We start from the raw sequence: 14,776 nt of genomic DNA, 5'->3' as shown, positions 1-14,776 counted from the left end.
TGGTTGCAAAGGTCTAACTCAAGTTAGTTTAGGTGTAGAACAGAATTTCTTAGTTAATTTAACTACACTATGTGAAAAGGTGGAGCTGGACCCCATGGATGACTGGAACCTGAGACTGGTGCACCAACAGGACTTGCTCTTTACGCTTCTCATCTCTGTGTGATGACTTCATTCTATTCAAGGCAGTATGTGGCCACTGGCCACTCTCAAGACTTCCTTCTTCCTTCCTTCCTTCTTGTCTTAGACTACTAGTACAGTGAAATAGCCCTTCTTCCCTTAGTCCCACCTGAAACATTCTCAGGACGAACTCTGCTTGCTTTGGCTTGAGGCATATGCCCACCCTTTAGCCAAGAAGTTGGGGGACTCTCTTGAGCTGCAGCTGCCATTAGAATCACCTGTTTTCAGTATTGGAAAGAATATTTTCCCCAAAGGAAAGGAGCATTGTTTGTAGAAAAAGGAAAGTTAGCAGGCAGACAATTAAATGGTCAATATGTAAAACAGATAAAACAGAGGCTTTCTAGTTGAGGTCCCACCTATCTGGTCCCCTCTGTGTACCCTAGGTGGCTTCTGAAGCATACCTTTGAAGACCTCATGAGGATCCACGGAGTAGAGCATTAAAATAATTGATTTTATTGATTGGATAGCATGCTAATTGCATAGCATGCCTCCAAGTCCTTGAAAAACTTAAGCACTAGATATTTATTGATGGTGGTGGTGCTTACCTAGTACAAAATTTCTGCAATAGGGAAGTACTAGAAAGAGTGGTGCTGATGTTGATGGGATTGGGGTGGAGATTTTGAATATTCAGGGATCAAGGGACTTGAGACAGGGAGTGTAGAAAGAGCAGGCAGGAGGGTACCAAGATGAACTCTGCCTACTTTTCATTTTACCTAGGACTAATATATATATGGCACACTATTAATAATCGTGGAAAATATTCATCTTTGGCTAAGATACTGGGATGGGTCCTTGGCGTCATCAACAGTCATTCTAGAGAAAGGAACAAAGGGGACTTTGATGGAAAGAGAGAGTTGATGGACCCAAAGAGGGGTAGAGGCAATGAGTAATGCCACCTTTCTTCGATGAATATACCCATGGTAGATGGTACCTCAAAAAACATTAGAAATAAAGTTATGAGGATAGAGAGAGAGAGAGGAAGAGTAAAAAGATGAGTAAAAGATGAGAAGATGGAGAGTAGTTCAGTAAAAGGTAGAATATATCACTGGAATATAGTTTGCAAGCCCTGTCAGTAGGTCTGGGAAGTAAAAATTCAAGATCACCTTGATTAATACTTCTTTAAAAGTTGTACTAATGAATATCAGGTAGATTACATTTAATTATCTTACTAATTATACCTTACTGAATAATTGAAATGTGACCGTTTTCTTGAAAAGTTATGTAGTTAGTATAAAGGTATGTATTGAAATCAGTAAAATGAAATTTAATTGGTTCTTTATCAAATAGTAATAATGTTCTTAAATAAAAAATTTTAAATCTTTGCCTTCTGAGCAAGCTGCTCAACAGAATTTCAGAAAACAGACAAAGAAACAGTTATAAGGGATCTAAGAGGTTCAGCTACCTGTGCTACCAACAGAAAAAACATGGAGAGATCAGATTTACTCACATCAAATATTAATTACTAATTTGGAAAAGACACAGGTAGTCGCTAGAACATCAAGTACTTTTTTTTTATTGAGAAGAAATGAACCAATTCCGTAATAATACAATAATACAAATAAACATTAAGTGTTGTTTCAGAACAAATTGTACCTACATAGTGTTACTGTTACACCAACTTGGTCAAAAAGGCTTACTTAAGCCAAAAGCTTTCACTTGGATAAATCACTTCTTAAAAGTGATATTTTCTTACTATGTTCTTATTTTTAATCTTAATTAAAAAATTGCAGTATCTGTCAAACATGAAAAATTCCCATGAAATGAGACATCAAAAGTAGGTTACTATTCTGTTGCAAACTTTGATGTACTATAAAACTGCTTTTTAAAAATCGCTTAAGTGCTACTCTTTTGTTGTTGGAATGTTTTTTGAATTGGAGTCTTATGAGGGATTTTTTTCATATCAGTGAAGATTTAATTTCTCAGCATTTGTACAGTGCCAACTATATGAAAATTATTATTTCTCTAATTTCGATCTCACTGCAAATGAGAAAAACAACAATCTATTTTTTGGATGATACAGTTATACTGGGTAATATATAAAAGTATTGCTTTCCTTTTGTTTCTAGTGAGTCAATTTATTTGCTATGGTATCAAGAGAACATCCCTAGAGTAGAGATTATTTCAACTCAACCTTCATTCAATTGATATTTTATAATAAAATCCACTCTTTTTTTTAAATTCACTATTCTTAACTCTGAATGACACAATTACAATTATTCCATGGATTGTGACGCGTTTAGTATTTAAAATTTAAAGGCCAACGATGAATATTTCCTATATAAATCTGAGTTTCAGGACCAGCAAACCCCACCATTATTAATGCTTCTTGAACATCCACAAAGGCTCCCCTCTTTCCTTACCCCAGTCACTACCGCTAGTAAGCCTGTGAGAGTGGCAGGTATCATATAGCTCAAGTGAAAATGCCAGTGCCATCAGCCTTATCCTCCTGGGCACTGTTGTGACTATTAATTTTGTGTCACCTTTCATACTTTCATTTCTGGTTTCTTCTGTGAGAATTTCCTGTTTATGTGTCTGCTTCTCCTACCACGACTGTGAGCTACTTAAAAATCGAGACTACATATGCTTATCTATCTCTGACGCTACATACAATGTCTGGAACATAAAACACCCTCCACAGACGTTTTTTTATTGTATACGAATGAATAGCTAGGAATCTATATATCTACAGGTGTTTGAAGAAGCTTAAATCTGTGAGGATTTCCCATCATCTGATTTATATTTTTCAGGTGCCTATTTCGCTCTTTTCTTCACATTTGGTAGCATTTCTCCTTGGGGAAGACTGTTTGTGTGCCAAGGAAAAACGCTGTGGCAAGATGCCACTGAGGCAGGCTTACTATTCTGGGCTCCTGAAGTGACTTGTTTGGCTTTGTACAAAGCCAAAGATAATTATTCATTATATGTCAGCCTAGGCTCAAGATAGTTGGGAATCAGTGGGACTTCTTCCAGGATGAAGACCATTTGGACACCTATTACAAAAGCTGGTATGGGGGTGGGAAACGGAAACCTAGCTGGTTGCTAGGGAGGGAGATAGAAACTTAACACAGGTGGAAAACAAAGTAGCCACGAATGTCCTGAAAGGCTTCTTCAGTCACTCACTCACAATTCCTGGTAACAAAGACGAAAGTGGTGCAGTTGTTCTTCTGCAATCGTGGGGTCTTTTAATAGCTGATCAGCTCTGGCTAAATGATGATTTGCATTTTTACCGCATCTTTTTCCCCAGGAGAGGAAGGTCTTTTACATCCGACAATAGGGTCTAAGATTAATTGCAACCAACACAACGTGCTTAGTGTGCTAAACACTACCCCTGTGGGAAAAAACTACTGAACACTACTAATAAACCCTTGACCAATACTGGTAAGTACACAAGCTCGGAGCATGCATTGAGAAAGAGATTGTGCAAAACTGCAACAGCAGCATTCTGCCTCTAGAGCTGGTATGATTTGTTTTGGGACTGCTGAAACTGACTCACAAAAACAAAATTAAACCCCAGAAACTTAAAATGTCAAGGCCACATTCACCAAGTAAATATTAATATTTCCAGTTTACATTTTGATGTTTTCACTCTGTAGCTGGCGGTTGCCAACAAACGTAATTCTATCGCGAGAAAGGAGAATTAGAAAATAAACAGGACCGGGTTATCGCATAGCGTCACGGGTTCTCTTATTTACTTTCGCGATACAACTTACACAGGCGGCACACGTTAAAAAAAAACCCACCGAAGAGGTCCGGAAACATTTCCTTCGGTTACTTCACCTCACCTGGCGTCTCGTTAGCTACCCAGACCGGCGCTCGGCTTCGCCGTCACGCGGCCTCGGGCGAGCGAGCAGTAAACAGCACCGAGTACAGGCACGAACACCGGGTGAGGCGGCTTCGCCACTCTCTCCCCTTCCCCCACCATGGCTTAGTGGATGTGGATTTCTGATACCCTACCAGCCTTCCCAGCTCTGCTCGTCACTCAAGCCACGAAAAGAGAGTAAGAAAACAGCAAGGGTAAAGGAGAAAACAGGCAAGACCCCCCCCCGGCAGCCGCGCGCGCACGCGCACCACGACCAAACGCGGCGCCAGGGGGCGGGGCCAAGGCGCGGCGCTAGAGCTCCGCCTCCTTGCCCTCACCCCACCCCTCCGCGCAGGGGAGTGAGTGACTCCCGCCAGCCCCTCCACGTCAATCAACCCTCCTCCTCGCACTCTCTGCACCTTGTTATTAATCTCAATACCGATATCGCGCGGACGCCTCTCCCCCAGCCCTCGGGGGTGTGAACGTGTGTGAGCGAGAGCAAAGGCACCGAAAGCTGGCGTCTCTGTGCAGCAGCCTCGGCCGCGGCAGCAGCAGGCGCAGCAGTAACCCCCACAGCGGCGGCAGCCCAGGCGCCAGGAGGCCAAGGCCAAGGCCAGGCTCTGCGCGGCTCTCGGAGTAATAGCCGCGGCTCCGGCGGCTGCGGGGGCGAAGCTTCCTCCGGCGGGGGCCTTCGCGTCGGCGGCCGCGGGGCCTCTCCTGCGCGCCCAGGGTCACCGTCCCCGAAGCCCGGCGGCGCGGCCCTCGTCCCCTCCCCGCCCCCCCATCCGTCTCCTTCTCGCTCCCTTCAGCCTCCCTCCTCGCCACCGCCTCTGCCGTTCCTCAGGCGGCCCGGCCCGGCCCGCCCGCCCCGCGTCCCCTCCGGCCGGTGCCTCTCCCCCCGGCGGGCTGCCTGCATGTCTTTGCTGCCCTCAGCCCCGCCGCCACCGCCGCCGCCGCCTCCCCCGCCGCCGCAACACCAGCACCAGCCGCCCCGCCGCCGCCGCCGCCGCCGCCGCCCGGACCCCGGCGCGCTGAATGCAGGTGAGGAGGGGGCGCAGGCCCTCCGCGACCCAGGCCCGGGCGCCGTACGCGCCCGCCCGCCGGAGAGCCGGGGTCCGGGCCCTTCCTGTGGCGGCGGCTTCCCTTCGGGGCGGGCGGGAGCGCGGGCCGCCCGTGGGTGTTTGTGTTTGCGTCTGCGGCGGCCGCTCGGGAGGGGAAGCATCTGTGGGGGCCTGGTGCGCGCGCGCGCGTGTTTGTGTGTGTGTTTCCCCTGCCGCGGGGAAATGGCTGCTGTCGCTCCTGGGCCGGAGGAAGAGAATGAGGTAGAGTGTGTGTGTGCCTGCGAGTAGGATCGAGAGTGTGGGGAAGAGGAGCGCGTCCCCGGGGAGATGAGGTGGGAGAGGGACAAATGTTCGTGTGGGTGCGCGAGTTGGGACTTTGGCGGGCGGAGAGGCGGCCTGAGGACCCACGGCGAGTGGGTGTGTGTCGGGTGTGGGGCTGACCCGCGCCGCGGTCGGAGGCGGCGAAGGTTCCGGGGTGTGTGTGTGTGGTGGGGGTGTCCGCGCCCAGGGCCCGGGACTCTGGGGGCGGGTTCCGTGTGTCCGGGACCCCCGAGCGGCGTGTCCCTCCCGCTCTGTAGCCGAGGCTCCGGAGCCTCGCAGGTGAGAGCTGCTCGGGGCCGGGCCGGGAGGGCGAGTGTGTGTGCGGCACACGCGCTGCGGTCGGGCCGCGCCGCCGTTCCGCGGGCTGCCGTTCCCGGAGCCGCGGCAGGAAGCGCGCCGGCCTGCAGCGCGGCCTAACCGCCTCGGCGCCCGCCCGCCTCCCGGGCCGCGCGGGCCCAGGGCGCCGCCGCCGGCCCGGGCAGGTGAGGGTCGGAGGCGGGACGCGCCGATTGCCGTCGCCCCGGCCGCCGGCTCGCCTGAGGAGAGGCGAAGGCGTAGCTCGGCGTTCGAACTGCGAGCTCTCCCCGGCCGGCGGTGGAACCCGAGGGAAAGTGAATCAAAGCAGTAAATCTCGGGGATACGCGCTGGCGGGATCCCTTCCTTAAATCCTTCCCTGACGGCTGTGTGGAGGGACTACATCCATATTTTCATTTTTCGTTGCACGTACTTTCTCCTTGGTAAGAGGTATGCTTTTTTTTTTTTTTTTTTTTTTAAGATAAAAGATTTTCTTGGAGAGGCCGGGGAAGAAATGGAAGCTGGCTTCCGTGTCCTGTGGTGTTGGTGGGATTGGATCGATTTGGGGCATTCAAAATTGTTTTATCCTGCCTCCTAGGGGGAAAGGCGTGTACGCGCCGAGCTGAGGGGGTCGGTGAGGAAGAGGAAGTTCCTGGAGCTGTCATCCTGAACTCGGCCGACTAGTTAGCCTAGGCTCTTGAGATGGGTTGTGTTCAGGAGTTGGGCTGAGCCGTTTGTCCACATTGGAAGCACAGTACTACATTTTGGGAGACACTAGCTTATTGCTTGTAGTTAGTTATCTTAATTGCCAGTCAAGATAGTCATGCATAACACAAACAAACACGTTTTCCCTCACAGTCTCCAAAACCTAGATCAAGCAGCTTCTATTGTCTACTCAGTGTGTGCTCCTGGAGAGCTATTTTGAGAGTAGTCTAAGTAAAACGCAACTGTAAAGATAAATCGGCCAGTAGGTATACAGTGCACTTCAGAACCCAATAGAAATGGTATTTGGATAATTCTGTGCTGATTTACTTGATCTACTCTTCCCTCTTCCATTCGCATCTAGTTAGCCCATCTAGAAAACCCTGTGGATCAAGTCAAGATATAGGTTCTATCTTTGGAGGCCATGCTCTGTCACGGTGGCCAGAGATTGCTTTTTTCTGAACCTGGTCTCACAAAGAAATGTTCCATGATGTTCACCGGGAAGTAGGGGGAAGAATAGGATGGGTGGAGAACTGTTTTCTGTGACCACTACTGGAAAAACAACACATGTCGTTTAGTGGAGAAAGGACTTGTTTTACAGACCTCAGAACTCTCGCTGTGCCATTTTTCTTAGCTTTTTGACCTGAGGCAAGGTATCTAATATTTATAAGCCTCTGTTTTCTTCTCTGTAACAGAGATAATACATTTGTAGTAAGGTTGTCTGAGGATAGAAGGAGAAAACAAATGTTTGGCGCATAGTAGATGCTTAGTTAAGCATTAGTTCCTTCTCCTGCAGCCTTGACTGCGGGCATTGAAAAACATAAGTATAAATACTCATTTAATTATTGAAATATTATGTAACTAAGTAAAAAATCAAGACAATAGAACATTTCACAGTCCTTTGATGTACATAAGGTATAAATAAACAACTTCTGATGTATTTTAGAAGTCTTTTTTCAGAAATAAGACTCATTAAAATAGCCTGTTGTATTAGTTTATAGAGACTATATAGTCATACTTAATTTTTTTTCATGTTTTCGAATAGGCCATCTCTCAGTTTCGTTACTCTTTATGAGTTCTTGCTGTGTAGCCTGGGAAAAAAATTTTAAGCTATATGTATCACATATATGTTCCAGTGCAATCAAGCATTAAAAAAGAACTCAGAGAACTAGAGTTTACTTTATCTGTATAGATTCAGAAAGTATAAGTGCTACAAAAATTGTTACGTAATTCTTTTATTATTTATGTAATTCATGTTGGCTGATTCTGGTAAACAAAACCTCTTGGAATATTTTCCTGATGGAAGCAAAAATCCTTTATCAACTTTTGATAATTTTCTGTTTTTATTATTCTATTTAGAGCTGTAAATGTGCTGCTCATTTAATTTTAACTGTATTATGGTGGAAAAAATAATGGTATGGAATTTAAGGTAAAGGCAACAGAGAGGTTAAATAAAGGACTTTTTTTTTTGGTGAAGGCAGGGTGAAGAGTATGTGGGAGGAGTTTGATTGGTTTCACTTTATAATGTCTCTGTTTACTAATGCCAGGTTTCCCAGTTAGGCCCTATATCATTATTATTTATATCAGCAATGTTAAAAGAAAACCTAGTAAAGCACTAAAATTTCAAGACATTTGTGAAGGATTTTTGTCAAGGGTAGTAGGGACAACTTTATTAGAATGAAAAATGTAATGGTTTTATTAAAGCATGTGTGTTATGGGTATGTGCATTTACAGTGAACAGAATTATCTGCCATATGGTTATATTTAAAGGAAAAATTTGTACCTTAAAAATTATAAATGATAATTCTTAATACTTTAAAACAGTAAAATAGAAATGAATTTTGCCCTTAACTAGGTATTTGGTAATTTTCATTAGACATTATGAATTATAGTATTTTAAAACACTTCATAACTTTTTTTTAATTTGGGAGAATTGAGGAAAACATTTTTCTGTAAGAATCATGAAAATAGATGATACTGAACTAATATATTAACATGTGGATTATTGGACTGTGAAATTTATTATTAACATTGGCACTGCTCATGCTATCATTGTTTAAAGGAATTATGTTATAACAAAATCAAGGTGGCAAATTGTTTAGGTTTTAAAATTGAGTGTTACTTAAATGGGCTTTTAAACAATCTTTCCAAAATATTTCTTATACATGTCTTTAATTAGGGGAAATTGAAATACTTAAGACTTTGTGCATGTATTACTTTGAGTAATGCTAATTAGGGTAATAAATACACTCCAAAATTTTAGTGGCTTAACATATGTAAGTTTATATTTTGCTCGCATAACAGTCTAGTGCAGGTGCTCCTGGTTAGCAGGCTTGTGGCTTTCCTCCATGTGGTAATTGAGGGACCCAGACTTCTTACATCTTATGTCTCCACCATTCCTTAGGGTCTTGGAGCCCTGCCTATTACTCACAGACCATTTCTTAAGAACCGCCAGACTTAAAGTGACAAACATCTGCCCACATTTTATGGTGAGAATTTGTCACAGAGCTTTATTTGAATGCGAGGGGGATGGGAATTTAGTCCCTGGATGGTGGACAGCTTGGGACATTTCATGATGTTATTTTAGATGGTAGCATATATTTAAGAAATTATGTCTAAAAAGTGAATTATAATAGTTAAAAATTGCTTTCCATCTTCAAAGAGTAAAATTGGGGATGGGGGAGGAAGAGAAGGGAAGGAGTAAGAGCCAGAAGAGGGGGAGGGGGAGGAGAAGGAGGAGGAGGAGGCAAGAAGGAGCTCTCTTCTCTGAGGGGTTTGAATGACAAGTGAACTTCAGCTATTTAAAGATACAAGTTTTACAGAGAACATTACAATTGGATTTTATAACCTTTAGAAGATCTCTCCTTTACTATCCAGTTACTAATTGTCGTTGTGGTTTGCTGGGTTCTGGCTGTTTGAGTTATTTCTCTTTGTGCTTTGAAATCAGTTGACTTTGCATTTCAGTTTCTGGAGTATAGTTTCATGGGAAACACATTTTTTGAATTTTCTTTTTCTGTTGTTGAGATAGAGCATTATTATTATTATTACTTTATACTTTAAAGAAATTGACCTTACTATGTTTTGTTGTTTGCTATTGCTGTTTTTGTAATTCTAAAGTCATTGTAATTAATATATGTGAGCCTTAACCCAGAAAGAACAATAAAATCATCAAGTAAACAACAAAGGCTTAATTATTAACTTGTGCTCATGTTTCATGATGAAAATACTACAACTTTCTTTGACTAACTGCTCTAACACTGAACCTCTAACACATTAAAGGAATTTTATCTTGGGACAATTTTAATTTTAACTGAATCACAACTTATTCTTTCGTTGCCTAGGATTATTGTAATGTGAAACCTCAGTTCTATGTTTACATTTACTTATTTTGTTCTGAAGAGTTTGGCTAGGGATCTGGGGAGTTATATATATCTGTATTCCCCCAAAGGAAGATTTTTGAGTAATTTGGTTAACTTCTCCATGGTAAATATTTCTAATATTTTGCATTTTGAAAATTAAAAACCTTATTTGAGGGCCCATTCTGTACCCACTATTATACTCGGTTCTAAAGAGAAGTATGAAAGAAGTAGAAGAAAACCTTGCAAAGCTTGTAGCTTGTGAGTGAGGGAGATAAAACATATAATTTAGTTATTTCAAAACAATAAATGAACAAGGGCAAGTCACTACAGTATAAACTGTTTACAGACATTCTGAGAGGGAGTGACATTAAATGGAATGGTGGGGGGGTAGGGACTACTTAAAGAAAGAGTTGAGAGGATTTTTTGTTTTTTTGTAACAGCTTTTTTGAGATATAATTAATTCACTTACCATAGAAGTAGCCCATTTAAAATATATAACTCAGTAGTGTTTAGTATATTCAGAGTCGTGCAGCTGTCACCACAATTTTATGACGTTTTAATCACCTGAAATACAAATCGTATATTCTGAGTTACCCCTCATTCTCCCATACCCTTAGTTCTAGACAATCACTGATCTACTTTCTGAGTATATATTTGCCTATTCCGGACATTTTATACGAATGGAATCTTTTTTTTTCTTTTTGTGTGTGAGGAAGATTAGCCCTGAGCTAACATCTGTTGCCAATCCTCCTCTTTTTGCTGAGAAAGATTGGCCCTGAGCTAATGGCCCTGCCCATCTTCCTCTACTTTATATGGGACACCGCCACAGCATGGCTTGACAAGTTGTGCATTGGTGGGCACCCGGGATCTGAACCTGGAACCCTGGTCTGCCGAAGTGGAGCACGAGTACTTAACCGCTATACCACTGGGCTGGCCCCACAAATGGAATCTTGATGTAATATGTGGTCTTTTATCATGGACATCTTTCATTTACCTTGTTTTAAGGTTCATCCATGTTATATTGTGTAATAGTACTTTGTTCTTTTTATGGCTGCATAATATGCCATTATATGGATATACCATATTTTGTTTATCTGTCATCTGATGGACATTTGGGTTGTTTCTACTTTTTGGCTATTATAAATAATTCTGCCTTGAACATTCGCATATAAGTTTTTGTGTACATAGTTTTCAATTCTCTAGGGTATGTACCTAGGAGTGGAATTGCTGAATCATGTAGTGCCTTTATGTTTAAACTTTTGAGGAACTTTCAGACTGTTTTTTCTGAACAACCTCACCATTTCACATCCCCACTAGCAGTGTATGAGGGCACCAGTTTTTCCACATTCTTGCCAACATCATTATTATCAGTCTTTTTGATCATAGCTCTCCTAGTGAGTGTTAAGTAGTGTCATTGTGGTTTTGATTTGCATTTCCCTAATGATGTTGAGTGTCTTTTCATTTGCTTATTGGCCGTTCATATATCTTTTTTTGACAAATGTGTATTCAGATCCTTTGCTCAGTTTTCAGTTGTTATTTATCTTTTTATTATTGAGTTGTAAGAGTCTTTTGTATATTTTAGATATGTGCTGCATCACATATATGATTTGCAAATATTTTCCCCCATTCGGTGAGTTGTCTTTTCACTTTCCTGATGGTGTCCTTTGAGGAACAAAAGTTTTTAATTTTGATGAAATCTAGTTTATTTTTTCTTTTGTTGCTTATGCTTTTGGTGTCATATCTAAGACACCATTTACTAATCTAAGTTCACAAAGATTTAGCCTTCTGTTTTGTCCTAAGAGGTTTTTAGTTTTAGCTCTTACCTTTAGATCTTTGATCCATTTTGAGTTAATTTCCATATACAGCCTGATGTAGGGAGTCTAACTTTATTCCTTTGCATGTGGATATATGGTTGTCTCAGTACCATTTGTTGAAAAGACTTCCTTCCGCCTTGAATTGTCTTGTCTCTCTTGAGAAAATCACTTAACCTTAAATGTGAGGGTTTATTTCGGGACTTTCAGTTTTATTCTGTTCTGTATAATTTTTCTTATACCAGTATTGTCTTGACTACTGTAGCTTGGTAATTGAGAAGTGTGAGTCTTCCAACTTTGTTCTTCTTTTTCAAGATTGTTTCCGCTATTTGGGGTCTATTGTATTTCCATATGAATTTTAGGATCAGCTCATCAATTTCTGCAGTGAAGCCAGCTTGGATTTTGATAGGAATTGTGTTAAATCTGTAGATCAATTTGGGGAGCATTGCTGTCTTAGTAATATTAAGTTTTCCTATTCATGAACATGGGATCTTTCCACTTATTTAGATCTTTGATTTCTTTCAACAGTGTTTTGAGGTTTTCAGAGTATAAATTTTACACTTGTTGCATTTGTTCCTAAATATTTTATTCTTTTAGATGCTATTGTAAATGGAATTATTTTCTTAATTTCATTTTTGGGTTGTTCATTCCAAGTGTATAAAAATACAATTGATTTTTTTGTATTGATCTTGTATCCTGCAAATTTGCTGAACTTGTTTATTAGTTCTGACAGTTTTTTAGTGGATTCTGTAGGATTTTCTGTATAACAAGGATCATGTCACCTGTAAATAGATGTAGTTTTACTTCTTTTCCAATCTGGATGCATTTTATTTCATTTTCTTGCCTAATTGCCCTGGCTAAAACCTTCAGTACATTGTTGAAAAGAAGTGTCAAGAGCAGATGTCCTTGTCTTGTTCCTGATCTTGTGGGGGGAAGTGTTCAGTCTTTCTCTATTAAGTATGATATTAGCTGTGGGGTTTTCATCGATGCCCTTTATCAGGATGAGGAAGTTCCCTCCTATTCCTAGTTTGTTGAGTGTTTTTATCATGAAGGGGTATAAAGGTTGAGGTTTGAGGGAAGTATGAAATATAGATTAGAAAGGTGAAGATGCTGTGTCCAGTAATGAGTGGCAGATAATAATGCTTAACTTGTTTGGGAAAGAGGGGTAGCTTTTTTCTCCTCTTTTCCCCTCTCCCTTCTTTCCTCCTCTCCCCTCCCTACTTTTTTTTTTTGTTATTGTTAGAGCCCTAAGGTTGATTCCTACTCCTAGCAACCCTCTGTACAGTAGAACAGAACCCTACCTCATCTTGTCGCACCATCCTCTCTCCTTCGGGCGCTGTATCAGACAATGCTCCACTGGTATCCATAGGGTTTTCATGGCCACTTTTTTCAGAAGTGGGTAATCAGATCCTTCTTCCTAGTCTGACTAGTATGGAAGTTCTTCTGAAACCTGTCCACCATGGGTGACCTTGCTGGTATTTGAAATAGCAGTGGTGTAGCTTTCAGCATCACAGCAGCATGCACTGCCCCAGTAAGGCAACCGACAGATGGGTGGTGTGGTTCCCTGACCAGGAAACGAGCCTGGGCCGCAGCAGTAAGAGCCCCAAATCCACTAGGCCATCAGGGCTGCTGCCTTCTCCTTTAACATTCTCTAATTGTTTTCCCATCAATTCATATACGTATTTTGGAGGGCCCTTAATCGTTTACTGAAGATTTTTCTAAATAACTCAGATTTCTTGAGCAGTGGAGAATATTGTTTCTTTTGAAAAACATGCAATAAAAACAATGTGGAGAGTTTTTTTCTGATTAATTTGGTAGCTATGTGGGAGGGGGACACAGGAAGCAGAGAGAATACTAAATCATAAATGAAGTGATAACCATAGAATTAAAAAGAAAGAAACAAAACTGTGTGACATTAAGGATATGGTTAATGAAGAATTCCGTGTTTACTTTTTAAAATTTTTAAAAACTTTTCAATGAAATCAATATTTATTGAACACTTATAAATGTGCTAGGTAGTGCTAGACGATGAAATACGTCTTTGCAACAGAGATGGTAAATTGATTAGAAAAATAATAAGACTTTATAGATATATGGACAAAGGATACAGACAGTTCCCAAAAGAGGACATAGCCTGAAAAAATAAATGTGAAAAACCTGATCAAGTAGTGATCAGAGATGCAAATTAAAACCATAATGAGATAGTTTAATTATCAAGTTAACAAGGATTATGAATGAAAAAATTCTCTTAATTTTACTATAATAATAGCTTTGGGTTTCTGTATTTCAACTATTTTATTTTGCCAAAAATCTGCATATTTTGAATTTTAGTTATTATTATTGCTAGTTGTTTCTAATTAATTACTATTTAATTTTTTAATGAAGTCCTAAATTTACTTAATCTGTTCTGTTTTACTTTCCAAACCAAACAGTCTTTTTGCTGTTGTTTTTTTTATTGAGGTCACATTGGTATATAACTGTGTAAATTTTTGGTGTACATCATTATATTTCAGCTTCTGTATATACTGCATGTTCACCACCAAAAGTCTACTTTCCATCTGTCACCATACATATGTGCCCCTTTACCCTTTTCGTCCTCCCCCTACCTCTTTCCTCTCTGGTAACCACCAATCTGTTTTCCTTGTCTGTATTTCATATGGTATTTGTCTTTCTCTGACTTATTTTGCTTAGCATAATACCCTCAAAGTCCATCCACCTTGTCGCAAATGGCATGATTTCGTCTTTTTTTTTAATGGCTGAGTAGTATTCCATTGTGTGTCTGTATGTGTGTGTGTGTACCACATCTTACCATGTTTACTTTGAACTGGCTGTCACCTGACTTTTTTCTCAAAATATTTGAGCATCACTGGTTTTGTTTTTGTAAGTTTTTTTTTTATAGTTTGCTAAAAATTTTAATAGCTTTCTTAGGAAATTTTGCTCTACAAGGTAAGGTTATATTGCACTTGATGTGGTGATTGCCCTGTGTTTAATTTTTGAAACTTTGTGTTTCCATGGAGCTACATTCTGGTTAGACAATATTTGTCTTTTTTTTTTTTTTTTTTTGTGAGGAAGATCAGCCCTGAGCTAACATCCATGCCAATCCTCCTCTTTTTTGCTGAGGAAGACTGGCCCTGAGCTAACATCCGTGCCCATCTTCCTCCACTTTATGTGGGACGCCGCCACAGCATGGCCTGACAAGCGGTGCATCAGTGCGTGCCCGGGATCTGAACCCTGGCCGCCAGCAGCGGAGCAGGC

At 41.4% G+C, this 14,776-nt stretch overlaps 1 protein-coding gene across 3 annotated transcripts in view; it reads left to right on the top strand.

Moving 5' to 3' along the window:
• The first annotated feature begins 4,088 nt into the window (after window positions 1-4,088).
• The window catches only part of CNOT6L (CCR4-NOT transcription complex subunit 6 like), a 100,478-nt gene continuing 89,790 nt past the window's right edge, over window positions 4,089-14,776 (top strand). Inside the window, exon 1 of one of the 3 annotated variants that reach the window (XM_058547323.1) lies at window positions 4,089-4,171. In XM_058547323.1, the coding sequence (XP_058403306.1) occupies window positions 4,107-4,171 (65 nt within the window). In that variant the 5' untranslated portion in view covers window positions 4,089-4,106. Of the gene's footprint in view, window positions 4,172-4,622; window positions 5,015-5,216; window positions 5,296-14,776 lie in introns of those variants that run through there. The other 2 variants (XM_058547326.1, XM_058547325.1) reach the window with 2 other exon arrangements.

Source organism: Diceros bicornis, chromosome 8, assembly GCF_020826845.1.
Source record: "Diceros bicornis minor isolate mBicDic1 chromosome 8, mDicBic1.mat.cur, whole genome shotgun sequence".
In the NCBI taxonomy this organism is placed as follows: Eukaryota; Metazoa; Chordata; class Mammalia; order Perissodactyla; family Rhinocerotidae; genus Diceros; species Diceros bicornis.
The sequence above is the reverse complement of the archived record's forward strand: the minus strand, read 5'-3'. Positions and strand labels throughout refer to the sequence as shown.